The 19,269-nt window shown below is 41.5% G+C and overlaps 1 protein-coding gene across 1 annotated transcript in view; it reads left to right on the forward strand.

Annotated features, from left to right (window-relative positions):
* LOC126162558 (RNA demethylase ALKBH5-like) overlaps nt 1-17,831 on the forward strand; it is a 124,035-nt gene extending 106,204 nt beyond the window's left edge. The window contains exons 7-8 of the mRNA XM_049919145.1: nt 13,355-13,540; nt 17,428-17,831. Of these exons, the coding sequence (XP_049775102.1) occupies nt 13,355-13,529 (175 nt within the window). The 3' untranslated portion in view covers nt 13,530-13,540; nt 17,428-17,831. The remainder of the gene's footprint in view (nt 1-13,354; nt 13,541-17,427) is intronic.
* Nucleotides 17,832-19,269: the final 1,438 nt, after the last annotated feature.

Consider the following 19,269-nt stretch of genomic DNA (forward strand, 5'->3'; position numbering starts at 1 on the left):
GCAGCTGTAATCAAAAATTGTGAACACACAATTGCTGAACCATTAACTCACCTCTGTGACTGTTCTTTCCAGGCAGGTATCTTCCCTGAAGCTCTGAAACTTCCTAAAGTAATTCCTGTCTTCAAAAAAGGTGATGACAAAGATATGGATAACTACAGGCCTATCTCAATCTCATCCTGCTTTTCTAAAGTTTTTGAAAAAATAATGTCCAAAAAAATGATGGACTTCATTGAGAAAAAAAAAAAAAAAGATTTACTAAGTTTAGCTCAACATGGGTTCAGAAGCAACAAATCTACAGAAACTGCGGTATATGATTGCATAAATATGCTTTTAGAACTGTTAGATAGAAAACAACCCATAAAAGGCATATTTCTGGTCTGTCAAAGGCTTTTGACACTGTTGACCACAAAATATTACTGGAAAAATTAGAACACTACGGTATCAGAGGAATTGCAAACAACTGGATTGCTACATTCCTAACCAATCGGATGCAGAGTGTCAGCATGAAATATACTAATAGACAAAGCAACTCAATAACCGAAATACTATCAAGTAATAAAACTGTAAAGCAAGGTGTTCCACAGGGCTCAGTATTGGGACCTCTACTTTTCCTCCTGTATATTAATGACTTGAGCCTGAATGTTGATGCACACAAAACAATAATATTTGGTGATGACACAACTGTACTCCTCAAAGGGGAGAATATAGAGGCAGTGCAAAAAGCTGTGAACGTGGCTACTGATCAACTCAGCAACTGCGCAAAAATCAACAGATTAACTATCAACACCAAAAAGACTGCTTCCATGAACTTCCACACAAAATGCAAATTCCTCTCAGCCATCTGTCACTATAAATAACCAGTCAATAGATACCGACACTGTTTTCAAATTCCTAGGTCTGTGGGTTCAAGATAACCTGAAATGGAATACACATACAGGAAAGGTAAATGCCAGTATTTGTACTGGCTGTTATGCATTGAGTGTACTGAAAACATGTGCTAGCCTGAAAACATTAACCAGTGCATACTACGCTTATATGCAAGCCCACCTAAAATATGGTGTAATATTCTGGGGAAATGCTCCAACTGCTCTGAGCACATTCAGAATCCAGAAGAGAGCATTGAGGATTATTAATGGGAGCAAACCCAGAGACTCCTGCAAACCCATCTTCAGAAAGTTAGAAATCCTTACACTGCCTTGCCTCTACATTCTTGAGACTCTAAAATTCTTCAGAAAACACATAGTGCCAACTGACCCCAGAGTCGTAAAAAATAATGAAATACATGAACACAACACCAGGAAAAATGCAAACCTGCATGTTATACGTACAAACACTCAACTGTGTAAAAAGGGAGTTTTCCACATGGGCCTCCAACTGTTCAACAATCTTCCCACTAGTATTAAGTCCATCGACGACAACATAAAATTTAGCAAAGCCGTGAAGTCATATTTGTTGTGTCACTGTTTTTACTCTGTAAATGAATACTTAGAACAGTAATCTTGCTGTTTGTGCTAAATTGAAAACATTGAGCAATATAATACATTAGAATACAATAGGCTTACATTAATACATGTTAACAATGTTAAATGACATTTTCCGACATCTGCAACACACTGTGTACCATCAGATCACATGGAATAAGTAAATAAATGAAGCCCTTGTTCAATCCCGCCTTGACTATGGGAGTTTGGTTTACGATTTGGTGGTGCCCACAGCATTGCGTTTACTCGACCCAGTGCACCACTGTAGTGTTCACCTAGCGACGGGAGCTTTTAGAAAGAGTCCGGTGACCAGCGTCCTGGTGGAGTCCAGAGTCTCCTCATTGCAGATCCGACATGCCCAACTGCTCACCCCGTATTGGTGGCCCAGGTGAGGGCTCATGATTGCGGTTCGCTTGCAATCCCTTCTCTCTGAACTGGAGTCCTTCCCTTTACCACATCTATTTGAGGTCCATTCAAGTACACCTCCATGGTGTACACCTCGGCCGAAGCTTCGTCTGGACCTTTTGCATGGCCCTAAGGACTCCGTTAACCCCGCCGCTCTCCCCTGTCACTTCCTCTCAATTCTTTGTGTGTTCATTAGCTCTGAAGTTGTTTACACCAATGGCTGATGGTGATGTTGGCTTCACCTTTGTCCACAGAGGCCTTATTGAACAGCATTCCTTGCCCGCTGGCTGCAGTGTATTCACTGCAGAGCTTGTGGCCAAATCTCGCGCACTTCAGTACATCTGTTCCTGTTCTGGTGAGTCATTTCTTCTCTGTTCTGACTCCCTGAGCAGCTTAAAAGCTATCAGCCAGTGCTACTCTCGTCGTCCTTTGGTAGCGACAATACAGGAGTCCATCTATTCCCTTGATCGGTCCAGTCGTTCAGTGGTGTTTGTGTGAACTCCAGGACACGTCAGAATCCCAGGCAACAAACTTGCCGACAGGCTGGCCAAACAGGCTATGCGAAAAACGCTCCTGGAGATGGGCCTCTCTGAAACCGACCTGCATTCTGTCTTATGCCGCAAGGTTTTTCGGCTTTGGGAGATGGATTGGCATAACAGTATGCACAACAAATTGCAATCATTAAGGAGACTGTGAACGTGTACATGTCTTCCCTGTGGGCTTCTCGCAGGGAATTGGATGTCCTTTGTCGGCTCCGCATTGGCCACACATGGCTCACATGTGGTTAACTCCTCTGTCGCGAGGACCCACCTCAGTGTCGCTGTGGCTCACAAATGACAGTCGTCCACCTCTTGCTGGACTGTCCTCTTTTAGCTGCTCTGTGGCAGACTTTTAACTTCCCCAGCACCCTACCTTTGGTGTTCGGCGACAATGCCTCAACAGTAGCTTTAGTTTTACGTTTTGTTCGTGAGGGTGGGTTTTATTATTTGATCTGAGTTTTAGCACATGTCCTTCGTCCCTCTGTGTCCTCCACCCTAGTGCTTTTAGGGTGGAGGCTTTAATGTGTTGCAGAGTGGCTGGCTCCTCCATTTTTATTCTCATGGTCATCCAGCCATGGTAATTTGCTTTCTTGTTTTTAGCCTCTTCTCCCTGTTTCTTGCATTGCTCTGTGGTTTTCTCACCTTGTTTTGTCCATTGTAGTGTTTGTTGTCCTTCTGTCGTTCTTCTGGTTCTTACTTTCTGCTGTTATTGTGCCGTACACCTTCGTTTCCTTCTTTCCCTTGGGTAATTGTTCTAATGGGAACAAGGGACCGATGACCTCGCAGTTTGGTCCTTCCCCCATCCCCTCCCCTCCTTTTAAACCAACCACAGATGACATTGATTCCGCCCAGACACAGAGTAGTGGATGGGGAGCACAAATCTTTCCAGCCCTTATGTCTCTTCAGGGGAGGGAGGGTGGATTTATGCACATCAAGGCTTGAAATCGCACTTACAAGAACGATGAAAGAAAACAGGAGGGAAGTGAAAGAAGAAAATGTCATGACCAGCTTGAACTATCTGATCACTAAGCCACATCTTGCCAGCTGCAAGGTTCTGGAGCCCTCAGCCATCAACTATGCATGAAAAGTGGTTATCAGAAAACAACTTAAGAGTAAAACTCAAAAACCTACACATGTACTTAATGCTGTTCAATGCAGTGTCCTTCCTACTGTTTGTCACATTCATTAAGTAAAACGTGTGGCAAATGTAATGCAATCAAGTTCCACATGTACCAACTAAATGTTCTGCCTACAAAATTGCCACTCTTAGCAAGTCAGAATGAACCTATTCCTAATGACTATATCACAAAATAATCAACATAGTTAGTAATCCCTGTACTTTTCCATTTAAAACTGTAATTTCCTGATCTGCGTGTCCCGTCCCCATTTGCTCTCATTAATCAGAAGTTTGAAGGTACTTACACAGTCATGGCACAGTGCGACATGATGTGCATTTGGCGATGGCAGCAACATGCATGTTGGTGCTGTTTCTATAGGCACGTGGAACCAGCATGGACACGGTATTGATCGGGCAGTGGTTGCTGGCTGCAACGGCTTAAGGAAGAGAGGCTGTCGCATTGAAGCCTGAACTGTTGGGCTGAACATGTGGGCTATGCCTAAGAAAGAACCCACAGCTGCATGTGGTGGCATGACTGTTGCCCAAGTAAGGGCAACAGAATGCTGCTTGTTGTGGGCTGCACAACTAGGTGGCAGCAGCATAGTGCACAGGTAGGCAGTGTGGCTGCGAGGGCAGCTGCACAGTCAGTGATGGGATAGCATCTCTGGGTGGTGGCATAATTTGTACTCTGCTTGCATGTGAACTGTGTTGACTACGATGCCCAGTGTTGGCATACAACTGGTGCATAGTGTGCCCGGCCATGGCAGCAGTGGATGGCTGTTGCTGGTTGGTGGTGGCATGGCAAGACAGACTTGGACAGTGTGCCCAGGCATGTGGCAGGGTCTACCCAATGTGTGATTTGCACAGCCCCTACATGCAGATAGTTATTCACAGGAAATTTCTGGCCATCACCCACTGGCAGCCACAGCTGTCATATAGGCCCCAGCAGCACAACTCATATGCAGTGAACCCTTGTTCTGTGGTTAGCTGCATGGTGCGGCTCAGTGCACTTGTTGCAAGACTCTGCAGCAAGTGATGCAGTGGACTCTGCCCCAGGCGCAGTGGAACGTGCAGATGTGGCACACCTGTTCATATGCTAAGATGCGCCTGCAGCTCCTGGCCTGTAAGAGTGGTGACTCTTTCTAAGCAGCCATGCAAAGTGTCAAAGATGAACCACAAAATTTTGCCATCACCCTTTAGATTGAATAGTGGATAGGATCCCAGTTCTGGAGCCAACTGTGTAGGATGCAGACCAGGATAGGTGAGTGTCAGAAGGGACATGGCAAAATAAAAGTTCCATTCTTTGAACTGGGTATTGTTGTTGGATACAGAAGGGGCTCGCAATGGGTCCGGAGGTAACAGTTGACTGACAGTCTGAGTTTCGCCAAGAATAATAAAGGAGTAGGGAACTGGACTGGTGGTGGTGGTTCACATTCATGTGGCTCGTGGCCAGTCTCAGTGAGTGGGCCTTGGCAGGCACAATCTGCTGTCGTGTCCATTTCGGTCGCATCAATTTGAACCATGGATGCATCCAACAAGAAGCTGCCCCATTGATGAGCTTTGCACTAGCTGAGTCACTTCCTGAAATCCTAGCTGATAATGTCAAAACTGTAAATTAAGTTTTAAGTTTTATCCTTCAGAGTGGATTTCCTTCTTTTCTCTGTGACCTTCATTGTTATGGATATGCTGGTTGCAGAATGGGTTGGGAAGTTCTCTTTTGCCACATTTTTAACCTTACGCCATCTCAGACACCACATATGGAAGGCTGGTTTGACCCCTGGCATGCCAACTCAGTTTAAATTTACTGAGAGTCTTAATTTCCTCTTAAAAATGTTTTACTGCTCCTCCTGTTATAGGGCTGACCACCATTTGTGCTCCCAGAGCGCACTCACACTCCATGAGCACAGTAGTGTCTGCTGTGTGCTCTGGCTTCCCCCACCCCTGCATTATTCCAAGCAGCTGTGAGACGGCTATATGCTGAAGGCTACACATGCAGGGAAACTTAGGAAGATGTGTTTGCAACGCAGTGCAGCTACGCCTAAAAGATGAATGTTGTAGCATACTTTCATAAGCAGACATTTTGTCATGTGTATATATTTTCAACTTTTTATTTTTCTGCTAATGCAATAACTTTTATTACTTGGTTAAACAGTTACATTACATAGTACTAATATGGTAAGCAGAACTACAAGAAGCATTACATACAGGCATTTATCATTATGTTGTCATGTTTAAAAAAACTTGTACATCTTTAGATTTTAGAGTATGTAATAATTTTAGAACTAAGTTTGTGATAGTCGCGCAGCGTGTTACATTAAAATCTGTTAAACCAGAATGTTGGTGAGATTTCATCAATTACATAAGAGAAGAAACAAAGTTCATGCACATTGTTGAACCAAACACGGAAATAACTACTGGTTTGTTTGTGCAGTTAAGGATATTGCTCTTGGGGTAAAATTGTCTGTCTTTTAAACTCCTAGATTGGACAAACCAGTTGTTGTGCTGGGTGCTCCAGTGTACATCTGTCACTTCAAGTCAGAAGTAATGTTTTACTTCCCAGCAAAAAGCAAAAATGGTCGAACAAATAAATCGAAATCTGTCTTTAGTGATGCAGTATCTTGCAATCCTGTGAGAACTTATGATGAAATGTTCAAATAACTGATAAGTATTCAGTCACATCTGGTCCACAGATTACTGCCTTGATTTATGGGAAATGTTCGATTTCATTAACTTGAAGATTTTGTCACCACTTTACTTACACTTAACTCAGTTTTACCCCTAATGGCCACCTTCATTTTAGCCAGTGTTCACTGTCGTTCATCAACAAACAAGTGCGTTGTGTTGTCTTTGTTGCTGGTGTTGTAATGATGTTTCAATGTTTTTCGAGCTCGTAATACTGTGATGGCATATTAACCACTTTGCACAGCCTTTAAATTATACAAAAAATAAGAGTGTTCCCATTTGGCATTGAACGATGTGGCTCCTCCACTTTTTCTTTGTTTAACAAGTGTATAGGCATCGTGGTATTCCTAGTGTAGAACATGAATCTAATTTTAACGCAAGTAGTATTGCCACCAAACAGTTTTATGTCTGAAAAGACAACTGTCCAGCTCTAGCAGTGTCTGGCTGCAGCCTTGATTGTTCTCCTCCTCCTCCTCCTCCTCCTCACCCTTCAGCCCCACTCATGTCTCCACCTGGAGCCCTAGGCAGGTTCACGACCAGAGTGCTCATGGAGCACTGTTTGCGCAGGCCTGTCTTGTTATATGTAGCGGATTGTCAAATCTATTGACTTAATTTTGTGGGTGGGCAAGCCTGGCTAAGTAGGGATGTGCCCCTTCCGCTACATGACAAGCCACTGTGGGAGTTTAATCACTCCTAGCTGACATCAACCCTGTCCTGTTGTTTTATCCTCCTCATGTTTCTAGTAAATCATTCTTAACCCCTCTTATGATTGCCCCATGCCAATTTTATTTTACCTTCATTTTTTGGTAATTTAAAATTGAATGAGTTTTTCATGTTTTTCAGACTTCCGATATGAAGGAATCAAGGGCCATATTAATTTCATTCCTTAAACCCCATAATCCATCCATACATAGTTCATACACCCTGATACAGGTTTCTCTGTGATTTTTGTAAAGCACTTCAAGCAAATTCCAATATGTTCCCTCAACAAACTGAGTGAGGCTGTGCAGTTGTAAACACAATTGCTCACATTTGGAAGGCCCTGGGTTCATTTCTAGATCTAGATTTTCTTTCATTTCTGCAAATTGGTTTACGCAGATTTTGGGATCATTCATTGAAATGTGTTGTGGTGAATTTTCTTGTACCAGTCTGAGTTTGTACCCCATCAGTAATGACCTCACCATTGGCTGGTCATTTAACCGTGATTTTCCTTCCAACTAGCATCAATAACATCACTGCTACTTTGCGTCTCTTTCCTTGAGTGTATACTTCGTCTGCAATGCCCTTGAAGTTGATAAGGAGTTACCTGTAATACATGGTTATTTCCCCCTCCCCACCTTCATTGATGTTTGGTGGATTATTTTTGTAGAACTTCATGCTTCACTGTACAAAGCTACAATTATGCCATTCTCAATATGCAAGTGAGATTCATGCCTGATACCTCTTGTGAAATAAAGTGTTTATTTTTTGAGGCAATGTAAAATAATTCAGCCATACTATTAGCTTATTTGCATGTTTTAGTGGTTTTAGATTTTCATAGTTTTATTAATTTTTGAGATCTGTTTAGCCATTCTTGTGTACATTGAACATCTATAGTGACCATGTCTTACTTTTTGGCAGGAATTTAAACTTCTCAACAGAAGTCTTGGATGCCATTGCATAGATTGTTGTACCTCCTTCAGTGTAAGTGGCACACAGAGTTCATTTATACTTCCTACATTTTGTAATCTGGGAATGATTTTCCTGTTTTGGTTTTATTTGCTACACATTACATAACCCAAAATTTGTTTTCGTTCTTATTTATTTCATTCTTAGTGCAGAAAAATAAGTTCTCCACTAGTTATCTGGAGCTAATTTTGGTCATTTAAGGTTTCATTTCACCATCATATGAGGCATTTTCTTGAATGTGAGTACTTACACTAGGTACAAGTTGTCTGTTGTCTTATTGCAGTTCCTTCACTATACATGGTCTTCAAGAGAGAATTCTTTTGTCAAAAATTCAAAGATAATTGCAAGAATTGAAATCAGTCCTGTTCTTTAAAAAAAGAAAGAGGAGGAAATAGGTTTGTTGCATAAACCATAAATGTATATTCAATGTCATGAAAACACTCAAAAATATTGACTGTGTATAGTCTGGTTCTATTTTGCTTAAATTTGTAATCAAATCCACCGAAACCTCCAGGAACAGAAGTAGTACACAACTTAAGGAGTACTACTGTGGTATTCCACTGCTCATCCAACCTACCTAACATCCTTGTCTGTCCCTATTTGTCCTGCTCCAAACCACCTTGCCCCATCGCCTGTAACCCTGTAAAACACACCGATGCTAGATTTCTCTCATATCCTCCTACCACATACTTCAGTCCTGTATACAGGCATTTCTTGTATCACTGAAGGCAGGGTTTGCCTTCTAGTTCACCAACTTACTGCAACCATTGAGTTGCATGCCACATGGGCATCACCACAAAAAGGTCACATCCAAACTGTGTGAGACAGCTAGACCACCCAGGTGCCAAGAATGCCATGCAACATGGAGTTCCTGGCTTAAATGGGTATGAAACACCACTGTATCCTTTGTTCCCACAATCTGCTTGGTCACACACACACACACACACACACACACACACACACACACACACCTACCTTGTGTCCTCCTGCCCCCCATCTAAATAATCCTTTCTCTTTCTGTACTTCTCTCCTCTCCCTCCCCCTTCCCCATCCCATCACAGCTCTCTCGATGTTGTACGTAGCAACCCATCATCCTACCCAGACCCTGTCCCTGCACACTACCACAGGCAGCACTGCAGCATTCTCCTCATCACTACCCTGCTGTCAGTCCCTCCCATCATACCCCACATCTGTTCTGTACCCTAGTACACACTCCAAACGATATTGCCCCAGTAGGGCCACAACAGTGTGTGTGTGTGTGTGTGTGTGTGAGGGGGAGAGAGAGAGAGAGAGAGAGAGAGAGAGATGAAGGGCTTTTTCTGATTTTACATTTTTGCAGGATAATTACATAATTGCCTTGTAAATCTGCTGAATGTGACTTGAATAAGCAAATCTGCTCTTCAAACTTACAACTTTAGTCATATTTTAAAATATTTACAATGAAGTCTTTGCATTGTTTTCCATCTTTATTGAGCGTAATATTTTTCTTAATGTCTTTCTTTCAGTGATTTCCAGTTCTTCCATCACTTTCTTATTCAGTAACAGATATTTTTGTGTGAATTACTGTCGACACAGTTGAACTACTGTAGACATTCATCTGAGTGTAGTGTTGAAGGATATTGATTTCTATTGTAGATAATATAGATACATTTGGTCAGGTGATACAGTACTTTCAGTTTGGCAGGTCTTGAATGAATTGCCTCATCTGTTCTTTGTTTGGCTGCCGTTTCTCATAAATCTCATAGGATTGCTAGGTGGTCTGCAAAGTATATTTGTAGGTTTCTCTCCCTTGTATCCTAGTTTAATTTTTCTGTTGATTTGATTTTTACTCATTTCCTCCATTCTCCTGTGTCTGTTTCAAGAACGCAGCAGTGGTGAAATATCATCTCCTTGCCTGACTTATGTTTCAATATCAAATTTTCTAAATATTTAAAGTGTCAAAAACCATGGATCACTAAAGGGGTTAAAGTATTTTGTGAAAGGAAAAGGGAAATGTATCTTCTGGCTAGAACAAATAGAGACCCTGCAGTAGTTGCACACTACAAAAACTGCTCAAAATTGCTTAGAAATGTTGTTAAAACATCGAAGAATATGCACATAATGTCAAAAATCAGTAATTCAGACAACAGACTTAAGGCTGTGTGGATATTAGTTAAGTGATAGACAGGACAACCAGCCACAGAAGAGGATAATGTCATTATTGAACAGAATGGAAGAGCTACAAATGACGAGTCATGTGTAACAAACAAATTTAATACTCATTTTTTAAATGTAGTTGGAAGCACAGGGACAAACAGTTTGTGGCCTATCTAAGGCATTTGACTGTTGACTCACTATATCCTAGATAAATTGAAGTTTTATGGGATTGATGATATAACATACCAATGGATAAGGTCACATCTCACCAAAAGAATGCAGAAAGTTGTACTTAGTAATTCAGCCAATTTAGTGTGGGGACGCGATTCTGACGGGAGAAATCAGTAAGATGACATATTTTGGATATTTGCATTCAGTAATTTCATATGGAATAATGTTCTGGGGTAACTCATTGTTAAGAAAGTAAGTCTTCATTGCTTAAAAAGTGCTGTTAAAAATAATATGTGGCACTCACCCACGATCATGTTGTAGACATCTGTTTATGGAGTTGGATGTTCTGATTACTGCTTCACAGTATATTTATTATCTCATGAAGTTTGTTGTAAATAATCCCCTACAGTTCAAAAGAAACAATGATGTACATAATTAAAATACCAGAAGGAAATTTGTTATTCAGTGTGGAAATTGTCTTTAACACAAGAAGGGGTGCACAGTACTGCAACAAAATTTTTTGCTCACTTACCCAGTGATATAAAATGTCTGACAGACAGCAAAGTAAAATTGAAAACAAACTGAAAAAGTTTCTGCTTGACAAATCATCCTATTCCACAGAAGAATTTCTGTTATTGTAATGTGTGAAAGGTGGTGGGTAGGAATTACCAAGTCACACTTGTGTATAAAAAAGTAAAAATAAGATAATTAAAAAAGCTTATAAATGTTCAGCTTGTAACCATATTTACTAATTAATTTGTGATATGAATGTAAAATGACTCATTCCACATCATTATGATTTATTGTGTAATATCCTTCACCTGACTTGTGTGACACTTTTGTGAAGACTGTAAAGAGATGCTCCAGAATGGCCATTCCTGAGGGTGGTTGAACATCATACATTCCCGGTCTAACTTCAGAACTCAGTGCTCAGTGTACAGAGTACTTATAGTACTATTCAAAGATGATCTATTTAGCGAGACAACGCTGGTGGCTGGAAATAAATAACAGCCATAAAGCTAGGAGATTATTGAGATGCCTCAATAATGACCCAACCAGATCCACAGCACACTGCAACATCACTGCAGATCAGATAGCACACCAACTGCTCGTGAATGGGAAAGGAAGCCATATATTCAAATTGCCAAAAATACACCAAGAGGCCCAAGAATATCTGAATTAAACAACACTATTAAGGAGAGCAAAACTGGTAAAGCATCCAGTTTAGATGCCATCCGTATGGAGCAAATTAAGAATTTAGGCCCAGCAACAAGAAGATGGCTCCTGTAGCTTTTCAGCAACTGCATGAACCAGTGACAACTACCAAAGATCTGGCGAAAGAGCAGGGTGATGGCTCTTCCAAAACCTGGAAAGGAAGCAGGTCACCCTAAGAATTTCAGGCCTGTTAACCTTTTGAGTACCTTCATAAACTGTTCAAACATATGATTCTGAATAGAATCCTACCAGTAATAGACCCTCTTCTCGTACCAGAACAAGCAGTATTTTGACCAAATAGAAGCTGCACAGGGCAATTTTTCAATCTCACTCAGTTTATAGAGGATGACTTTGAAACCCGACAGGTAACCGACGTGGTCTTCATGGATCTCAAAGCAGCATGTGATACTGTCCATCATTGGTTACTCATGCAAAATCACACAGTATGATCAAGAACACCCACCTAGTTAGACTAATCAGCACCCTCCTCCAAAACCACAGGGTTTTTGTTGAATTTAGAGAACAGTGCAGCCACTGGAGAGTGCAGGAAGTGGTCCGCCTCAGGGAAGTGTTTTGGCTCCACTTCTCTTCAACATTTATACCAACAACCAGCCATTGACCCCAGGCACGAAGATATTCTTATATGCAGATCACCTAGCACTTGATAAGCAGAGCTCATGCTCTGAAACAGTGGAAAAAAAACCTGATAACTGCACTTAGAACACTGTCGAGCTACTTCAGTCGGAACCAACTCAGACCAAACCCTTTGAAGACACAAGGGTGTGCCTTTCACCTAAGGAACAGGGAAGCTAATCGTGATCTAAATCTTGAATAGTCAGGCATCCAATTGCAGCAGCATCATGCCCCTAAGTACTTGAGGTTCACTCTCGACAGAACTGACATTCAAAACCCACTGCAAGAACACCAAGATCTCCACTCAAAACAACCTAATTCGCAAACTAACTGAGACACAGTGTGGCTCACATCCACAAACTATTCACTCTTCTGCAATGGCACTGTGCTTTTCTACTGCCAAATATGTTTCCCCAGTTTGGTACAGTTCATCTCGTGCCAGACAAGTAGACACAGCTCTCAGCAAAACCTGGTTTTCCAGGCCCCGACATGGGCTGTTCTGCATGACAGTTATGTTGGGAGAGTGCTTTATTGAACTGTATTGCAGGAGCTAAACATACCGATGAGCACAGCTGGTGACATGTTGAGACTGATAGATTGAGGGGATGGACAGAATGAGGGGGAGGAAAGAAATGCACAGAGAGAGGGGAATGGGGGAGATGCATGAAGCAGGTAGAAGGTGTAGTGGGCAGGTGGAAAAGGAAAGGAGGGTGAGGCAGATGTGGAGGGGGAGAGGGGGTAATATAGTCAGAGAGGGGGGTAGAGGATGTGGACAAAGGGAAGGATATGAAGAGAGTTTGTGTGCAGCAGGAGATAGATAGAAGTGGGAGGAAGAGATGTGTGGAACACAAACACCAGCAAAGCCATGGGGAAAAGGTTAGTTTACAATAAACAAGGCTCTCACAGTTTCTGAGAAAGTGTACACTGTGGGCTGCTCTTCTCTCTTGACATCTGAGAGGGAAAGATACAAAGTAACCACGAACATTATTAGCTGTACCATTGCCTTGAGTGAGTTAAACATTGATGTATCATCCTCGGTTAAATAACTTGATGAGAGATCAGTGGTTTCAGCAAAACTTTTAATCGTGTCTCAGAGAGGTTGCAAACCCATACACAATATTTATTTTGTTCCATATATGCTCACTTGGCATTGCACTTTATTATGAATCATTAATTAGTTAGTATTACAGTTACACTTAATTGAAAATCTAAGGTTCTTATCTTTTTAGTGCCTCATTATTACACTGCCAGTTCGAGGAAAACTGAAAAAGTTTGTACATGTGAACAAAAGAGTTACTTTGTTGCAGGCCAAAACGGGAAGGTGAAGGGAACAATCCACGGAAACGGGTAGTAGTAATGAGCAGTTCTTTGCATCCTCGCCATGATTCTGCATCTGATAGTGAACCAGACGAAGATGTAAAGTCGAATAGTGAAGGATCAGTCAAGCGCAGGCGTGAGGCAAGTCCTGGGTCAGAGCGTTAGTATTACTGATGGTAAGTGGAAAGTAGCTGTATTCCAATAATGTAGGAATTAGATGCTGTGTCAAAATATGAAGTAGTGTGTGTTTTCATAAATACCCTTCTGTCTAATATATAAGTATAGTTTATGTATCATCTTGGACAGTTTTAATTCAGTTAATTTAACCCTTATGTGGGCAGTGGGGGATTATACTTACCAGTAACTGTGTTTTTTTTTTCTCCCTGTGTTTATGGGAATGTCGTACCACTTCTGTATGCTCCTGGCATGTAATGGTAGCCCCTGCATTACCTGTAGTTTCTGTTTATTGTGAAATATAGCTTTTAGGGCCATAGGAAGTATACTTTCCACAAAGTAATGTTGTTTTAAAAGCCTTTGGGAACTATGCTAACCGCCAAAGAAGTTCCTCCAAGAGGCGGCTTGAGAAGCTTTTGGGAATATGTCTTATGATTTCTGAATGGATGGTCAGGTGTATAAAAACTGCTACGTCAGTCACCTTCTGTTTGTCAAACCATGGAAAATCCAGGATGGAATAGTGACAGTATTATGAAAAGGGTAGATTGCTAATCACTATATAGAGGAAATGTCAAGTTGCAGACAGGCACAATAAAAAAACTGCTATACATTTAAGCTTTCAGCCAAAAGGCCTTCTTCTAAGATAGAAAACACACACACACACACACACACACACACACACACACACACACACTCATTCACTCGGGTACAAATCGCACACACATGATCACTGTCCCTGGCCACTCAGGTCGGACTGCGAGCAGCTGTGCACAGTTGGAGAAACACTTTGTGGGTGTTGGGGATAAGGAGGAGGCTGGGGCTGTGATGGGGAGAGACGGCAGGGTAGAGGTGGAGGAAGGTGCAGTGCTGGTTGTAAGATCATGTGGGGACGTGGTGGAGACAGGGTAGGGCTACTAAATGAATCATGAGATTGGGGGGAAGGGGGGTAAGAAAAGAAGAAAAGTGAAGGGCAAGGACTAGCGAAGGTTGAAGGGCCAGGGGGTAATGGAGATAGGATTTATTGCAGGGAGAGTTTCCAAATGTGCAATTCAGAAAAGCTGCTATTGGTAGTAAGGATCCAGGTGGTACAGGCTGTGAAGCAGTCACTGAAGCACACTGTTTTAGGCAGCATCTTCAGCAACTGGATGACCTAGCTGTCTCTTGGCCACAGTTTGTTGGTGGCCATTCATGCGGACAGACAGCTTGCTGTTTCTCATGCCCACATAGAAAGCGGCACAGTGGTTGCAGTTTAGTTTGTAGATCACATGACTGCTTTCACAGGTGGCCCTGCCTTTGATGGGATAAGTGATGCCTGTGACCTGATTGGTGTAGGTGTTGGTGGATGTGTGGGACAGGTCTTGCTACTAGGTCTACTGCAGGGATAAAGGTGAGGGTTTGGGAGCAGAGGTGGAATAGGGGTGGACAAGGATGTTTGTTAGGTGCAGTGGGTGGTGGAATACCAGTGTAGACAGATGAGAAGGATAGTGGGTAGGATATTCCCCATTTCAGGGCATGACAAGAGGTACTCAAAACTGTGGTGGAGAATGTGATTCAGTTGCTCCAGTCCAGAGTTACAGATGCACAAGGGGAGTGCTCCTTTGTGGCCAGGCAGTGGGAATGTGGGAAATGGTAGGTGTCTGGAGAGACAAGGCATGACACATGTGTATCTGTGTAAGGTTGGGAGGATAATTTTGGCCTGTGAAGGCCTCAGTGAGACCCTTGGTATATTTGGAGAGGGACTGTCATCACTTCAGATGCAACAGCCACAGTTGACTAGGCTGCATAGGAGGCACTTCGTGGTGTGAAGTAGGTGGCAGCTGTCAAAGTGGAGGTATTGTTTGGTAGTTGTTACTGATGAAGCAATCTTTGAGATAGAGGCCAACATTGAGGAAAGTGGCTTATTGGTCTGAGGGGGACCAGCTGAAGTGAATGGGGGGATGTGATGTTGAGGTTTGGAAGGAATTGAGGTTTCGAAGAAATGTGGATAGTGTGTCATCACCCTCAATCCAGATCATGAAGATTTCATCAGTGACTCTGAACTAGATGAGGCGTTTGCGATTCTGAGTGCTTAGGAAGATTCTTTGAGATGGCCCTTGAACTGGTTGGCGTAGGATGGTGCTATGTGGGTGCCCATTGTTGTACCATGGATTTGTTTGAAGGTGATGTCTTCAAAGGCGAAGTAATTACGGGTGAGAATATAGTTGGTCATAGTGACCAAAAAGGGGTTTGTAGATGTTAGTCTTGTAGGTGTGGATTCAGTCAAGCATTGGGAAAGGTAGTGTTCGATAACAGCAGGGCCATGGGTATTTGAGATATTAGTGTAGAAGGAGGTGGTATATATAGTGACAAGCATGACACCATGTGTTAAAGGAACAGGAACTTTGCTGAATTGATGGAGGAAATGCTCATTGCCTTGTATGTAGGAGGGTAAGTTACAGGTAATAGGCTGAAGGTGTTGGTCCATGGGAGCAGAGATTCTCTCAGTGGGGGTACAGTAACCAGCCACAATGGGCCATCCTGGTTGGTTTGTTTTATTTACTTCAGGAAACATGTTGAAGGTTGTAGCGCAGGAAGTGGTAAGAGTTTTTTTTTGGGGGGGGGGGGGGGGCGGCAGAGAGAGAGAGATTCATAGTAGTAGTTCTGGGATGGGCCTAAGGATTTAAGGAGAGACTGGAGATCCTGTCAAATTTCTGGAATGAGGTCATTGTGGCAGTTTGAAGGTGGATGAATCTAACTGCTGGTAGAGTCCTTCCGCCAGTTCATATCTGCAGTTCAAAACTACAGTGGTGGTGCCTTTGTTGACCAGTGGGATTAAAAGGTCGGGATCAGTTTTTAGATGGCAGATTGTGGTTCTTTCTGCGAATGTAAGGTTCTCTTCCATTTTGATGGATTTTGGGGATGATGGTCAGGCAAAGTTTGAGGTTAAGAAATTCTGGAATGTTAACAGGGGCGTGATTTGGGTGCAGTATGGGTGAATCATGACTGGATGGACGAGTGGACTAAATCGGGCAGGATTCAACATTGGCTTTGGGTAGAGTCTTGATTAGTAGGGTTGGTGGCAAAAATGTGTTTCCACTTTCCTCTTTCTCCCTGTCCCTGCAGGGCTCTTCATACAATCTACTTGCACATCACTGTAATATTATTGTAAAATGAACTTTTCATGGTATTTAAAATATTGAATCAAATTATGCATCTTCATAACTGTCACATGCCATAAAAAGGTATGAATTCTGCACTGACTCACAGCAGAGTGACGCTGAGATATCTAACCTTTGCTTTTAAGTTTTTTCCTGGTTGTTAAGTTTTTTGTTGTTAACAGTAAAAGGCAGAATCTATATTGCTTTCAAGGAACAGTGAGTACCTGAGTATCTTTGCTACAGTGAAACAAAGTGAGATGGTGCAGTGGTTTAATCAGTGGTCATGCGTTCGGTAGGAATAATTAGATTATAATGTGAATCAAGCGGGCTGTTGAATGTCAAAAAGACAGGAGTAAACATTTTTCATATAGTAAGACACAAGAAACTGGTAGATCAGAGATGAGAATAAAACCTTACAAAAATAGCTAGGTGCACGGATTGGTGTGTGGGGGATGCAGGTGAAAAAGAGGAATGAGGGAAAGCCATGAAATATAATAGGGGAAGAGAAAAGGAAAGTAGTGTAACCTAAGTTCAGACTAGTGTTGAAAACGTGAAGATGGGAAATCTTGTGCTATACACACACAAACATTGGAATTTGCTATGCAGAAAACGTGAATGGTGAAGTAAGTTCCTGTAGTAGTACCAGTCAACTATCTTTCACTTTATTAGTATTAAATAAATAATTTATTATTTTTCTAAAATTGCTACTGTTACATTGACATTGTTAATAACTAGGCTTATTTTGTTTCCAGTCAGTGAAGTTGTGCCGAGACCATTTGAAATTGTGATAAGGAAAGCACCATAGTCTGTCTTCATTTTGCAGATTTGCTTCAGTTTCTTGTAAAAAGGCTTGTATTGAATTTTTTTGTTCACAAAATTGTATTAATGATGTTTGTGACTTGTAAATATGTAAAAAGTTTTAAACTGTAAAATATGAGTAAAGCTTTAATATGAAGTTGTAAAAAATTTACAGAAAACTTATATTTTGTTTAATGTTTTCAGTCAGATAATATGTTCCAGTTTTAAAATGTATGTCTGAATTGACTTAAACTGCTGTTACTTGTTTTGAAAGGCCTTTGTCAGTCAGCCATTCAAATGTGCATAGCGCAGATTATATTTTATTACAATAAATATTTTAGTATTCTGTAAAATTAAATCAATGTTCACTTTTGTTGTTTTATTCCTTCATTGAAATATTAGAATGTGTTGTTGCAGTTACCAGTTGAATAGGATGTTTTATGTTCCTGTGGAATGGTTGTAAATTCACAAAACTTTTATCTTTACTGATGTAGAGTTTATAATGATATGTATGTGAAAGTGTCTTTCTCAAAGTTTTTAAAAATTCATTGAAGAAAAAATGGCAGGTGTGTACCACTTAACATGACAATACATTTGCTTGCAAGAGATAAATTTAATGTCATTATTACGTGGGGGGAAGTTGAGGTGGAAAAAGAATGGACAAGCATGAGGGGTTATTATGCAAATGTGAGAGTATTTTATGTAGCTTTTGTATTTTATTTTTAAAAATTAAAATTTTTACTGTGTGTTGAACATAATTCACTTTTGTTTACCAATCCTTTTGAACACATGTAAAATTAAATTAAAAAGCTTTGAAAATACCATGAAGTGTGGAAAAGCAGATCCAACAAAGTGAAGATGATATCTGATAAAATTTTTAGAGTCCAAGCCTACTACTTATGTAGCAACAATGTACTAAGAGATTGTGTTGGTTTGATAATTTGTAACAAATATTGTAAGAATATGTATGATAAGAACTGCGAAAGCGATAAGGTGTGATATTTTAGGTGATGTGAAATGTGATGTAGTTCCTATCTTGACAGTCAGTATATACACTACTGGCCATTAAAATTGCTACGCCAAGGAGAAATGCAGATGATAAACAGGTATTCATTGGACAAATATATTATACTAGAACTGACATGTGATTACATTTTCATGCAATTTGGGTGCATAGATCCTGAGAAATCAGTACCCAGAGCAACCACCTCTGGCTGTAATAACGGCCTTGATACGCCTCGGCATTGAGCCAAACAGAGCTTGGATGGCATGTACAAGTACAGCTGCCCATGCAGCTTCAACACGATACCACAGTTCATCAAGAGTAGTGACTGGCGTATTGTGACGAGCCAGTTGCTCGGCCACCATTGACGAGACGTTTTCAGTTGGTGAGAGATCTGGAGAATGTGCTGGCCAGGGCAGCAGTCGAACATTCTCTGTATCCAGAAAGGCCCGTACAGGATCTGCAACATGCGGTCATGCGTTATCCTGCTGAAATGCAGGTTTCCACAGGGATTGAATGAAGGGTAGAGCCATGGGTCGTAACACATCTGAAATGTAATGTCCACTGTTCAAAGTGCCGTCAATGCGTACAAGAGGTGACCGAGACGTGTAACCAACGGCACCCCAAAACATCACGCCGGGTGATACACCAATATGGCGATGACAAATACACGCTTCCAGGTCTCCGACCTGGTAGTCCATGCTGCTGCGAACGTCGTTGAGCTGTTCATGCAGATGGTTGTTGTCTTGCAAACGTCCCCATCTGTTGACTCTGGGATCAAGATGTGGCTGCA

The sequence above is a fragment of the Schistocerca cancellata genome, chromosome 2 (assembly GCF_023864275.1).
Source record: "Schistocerca cancellata isolate TAMUIC-IGC-003103 chromosome 2, iqSchCanc2.1, whole genome shotgun sequence".
Taxonomy (NCBI): Eukaryota; Metazoa; Arthropoda; class Insecta; order Orthoptera; family Acrididae; genus Schistocerca; species Schistocerca cancellata.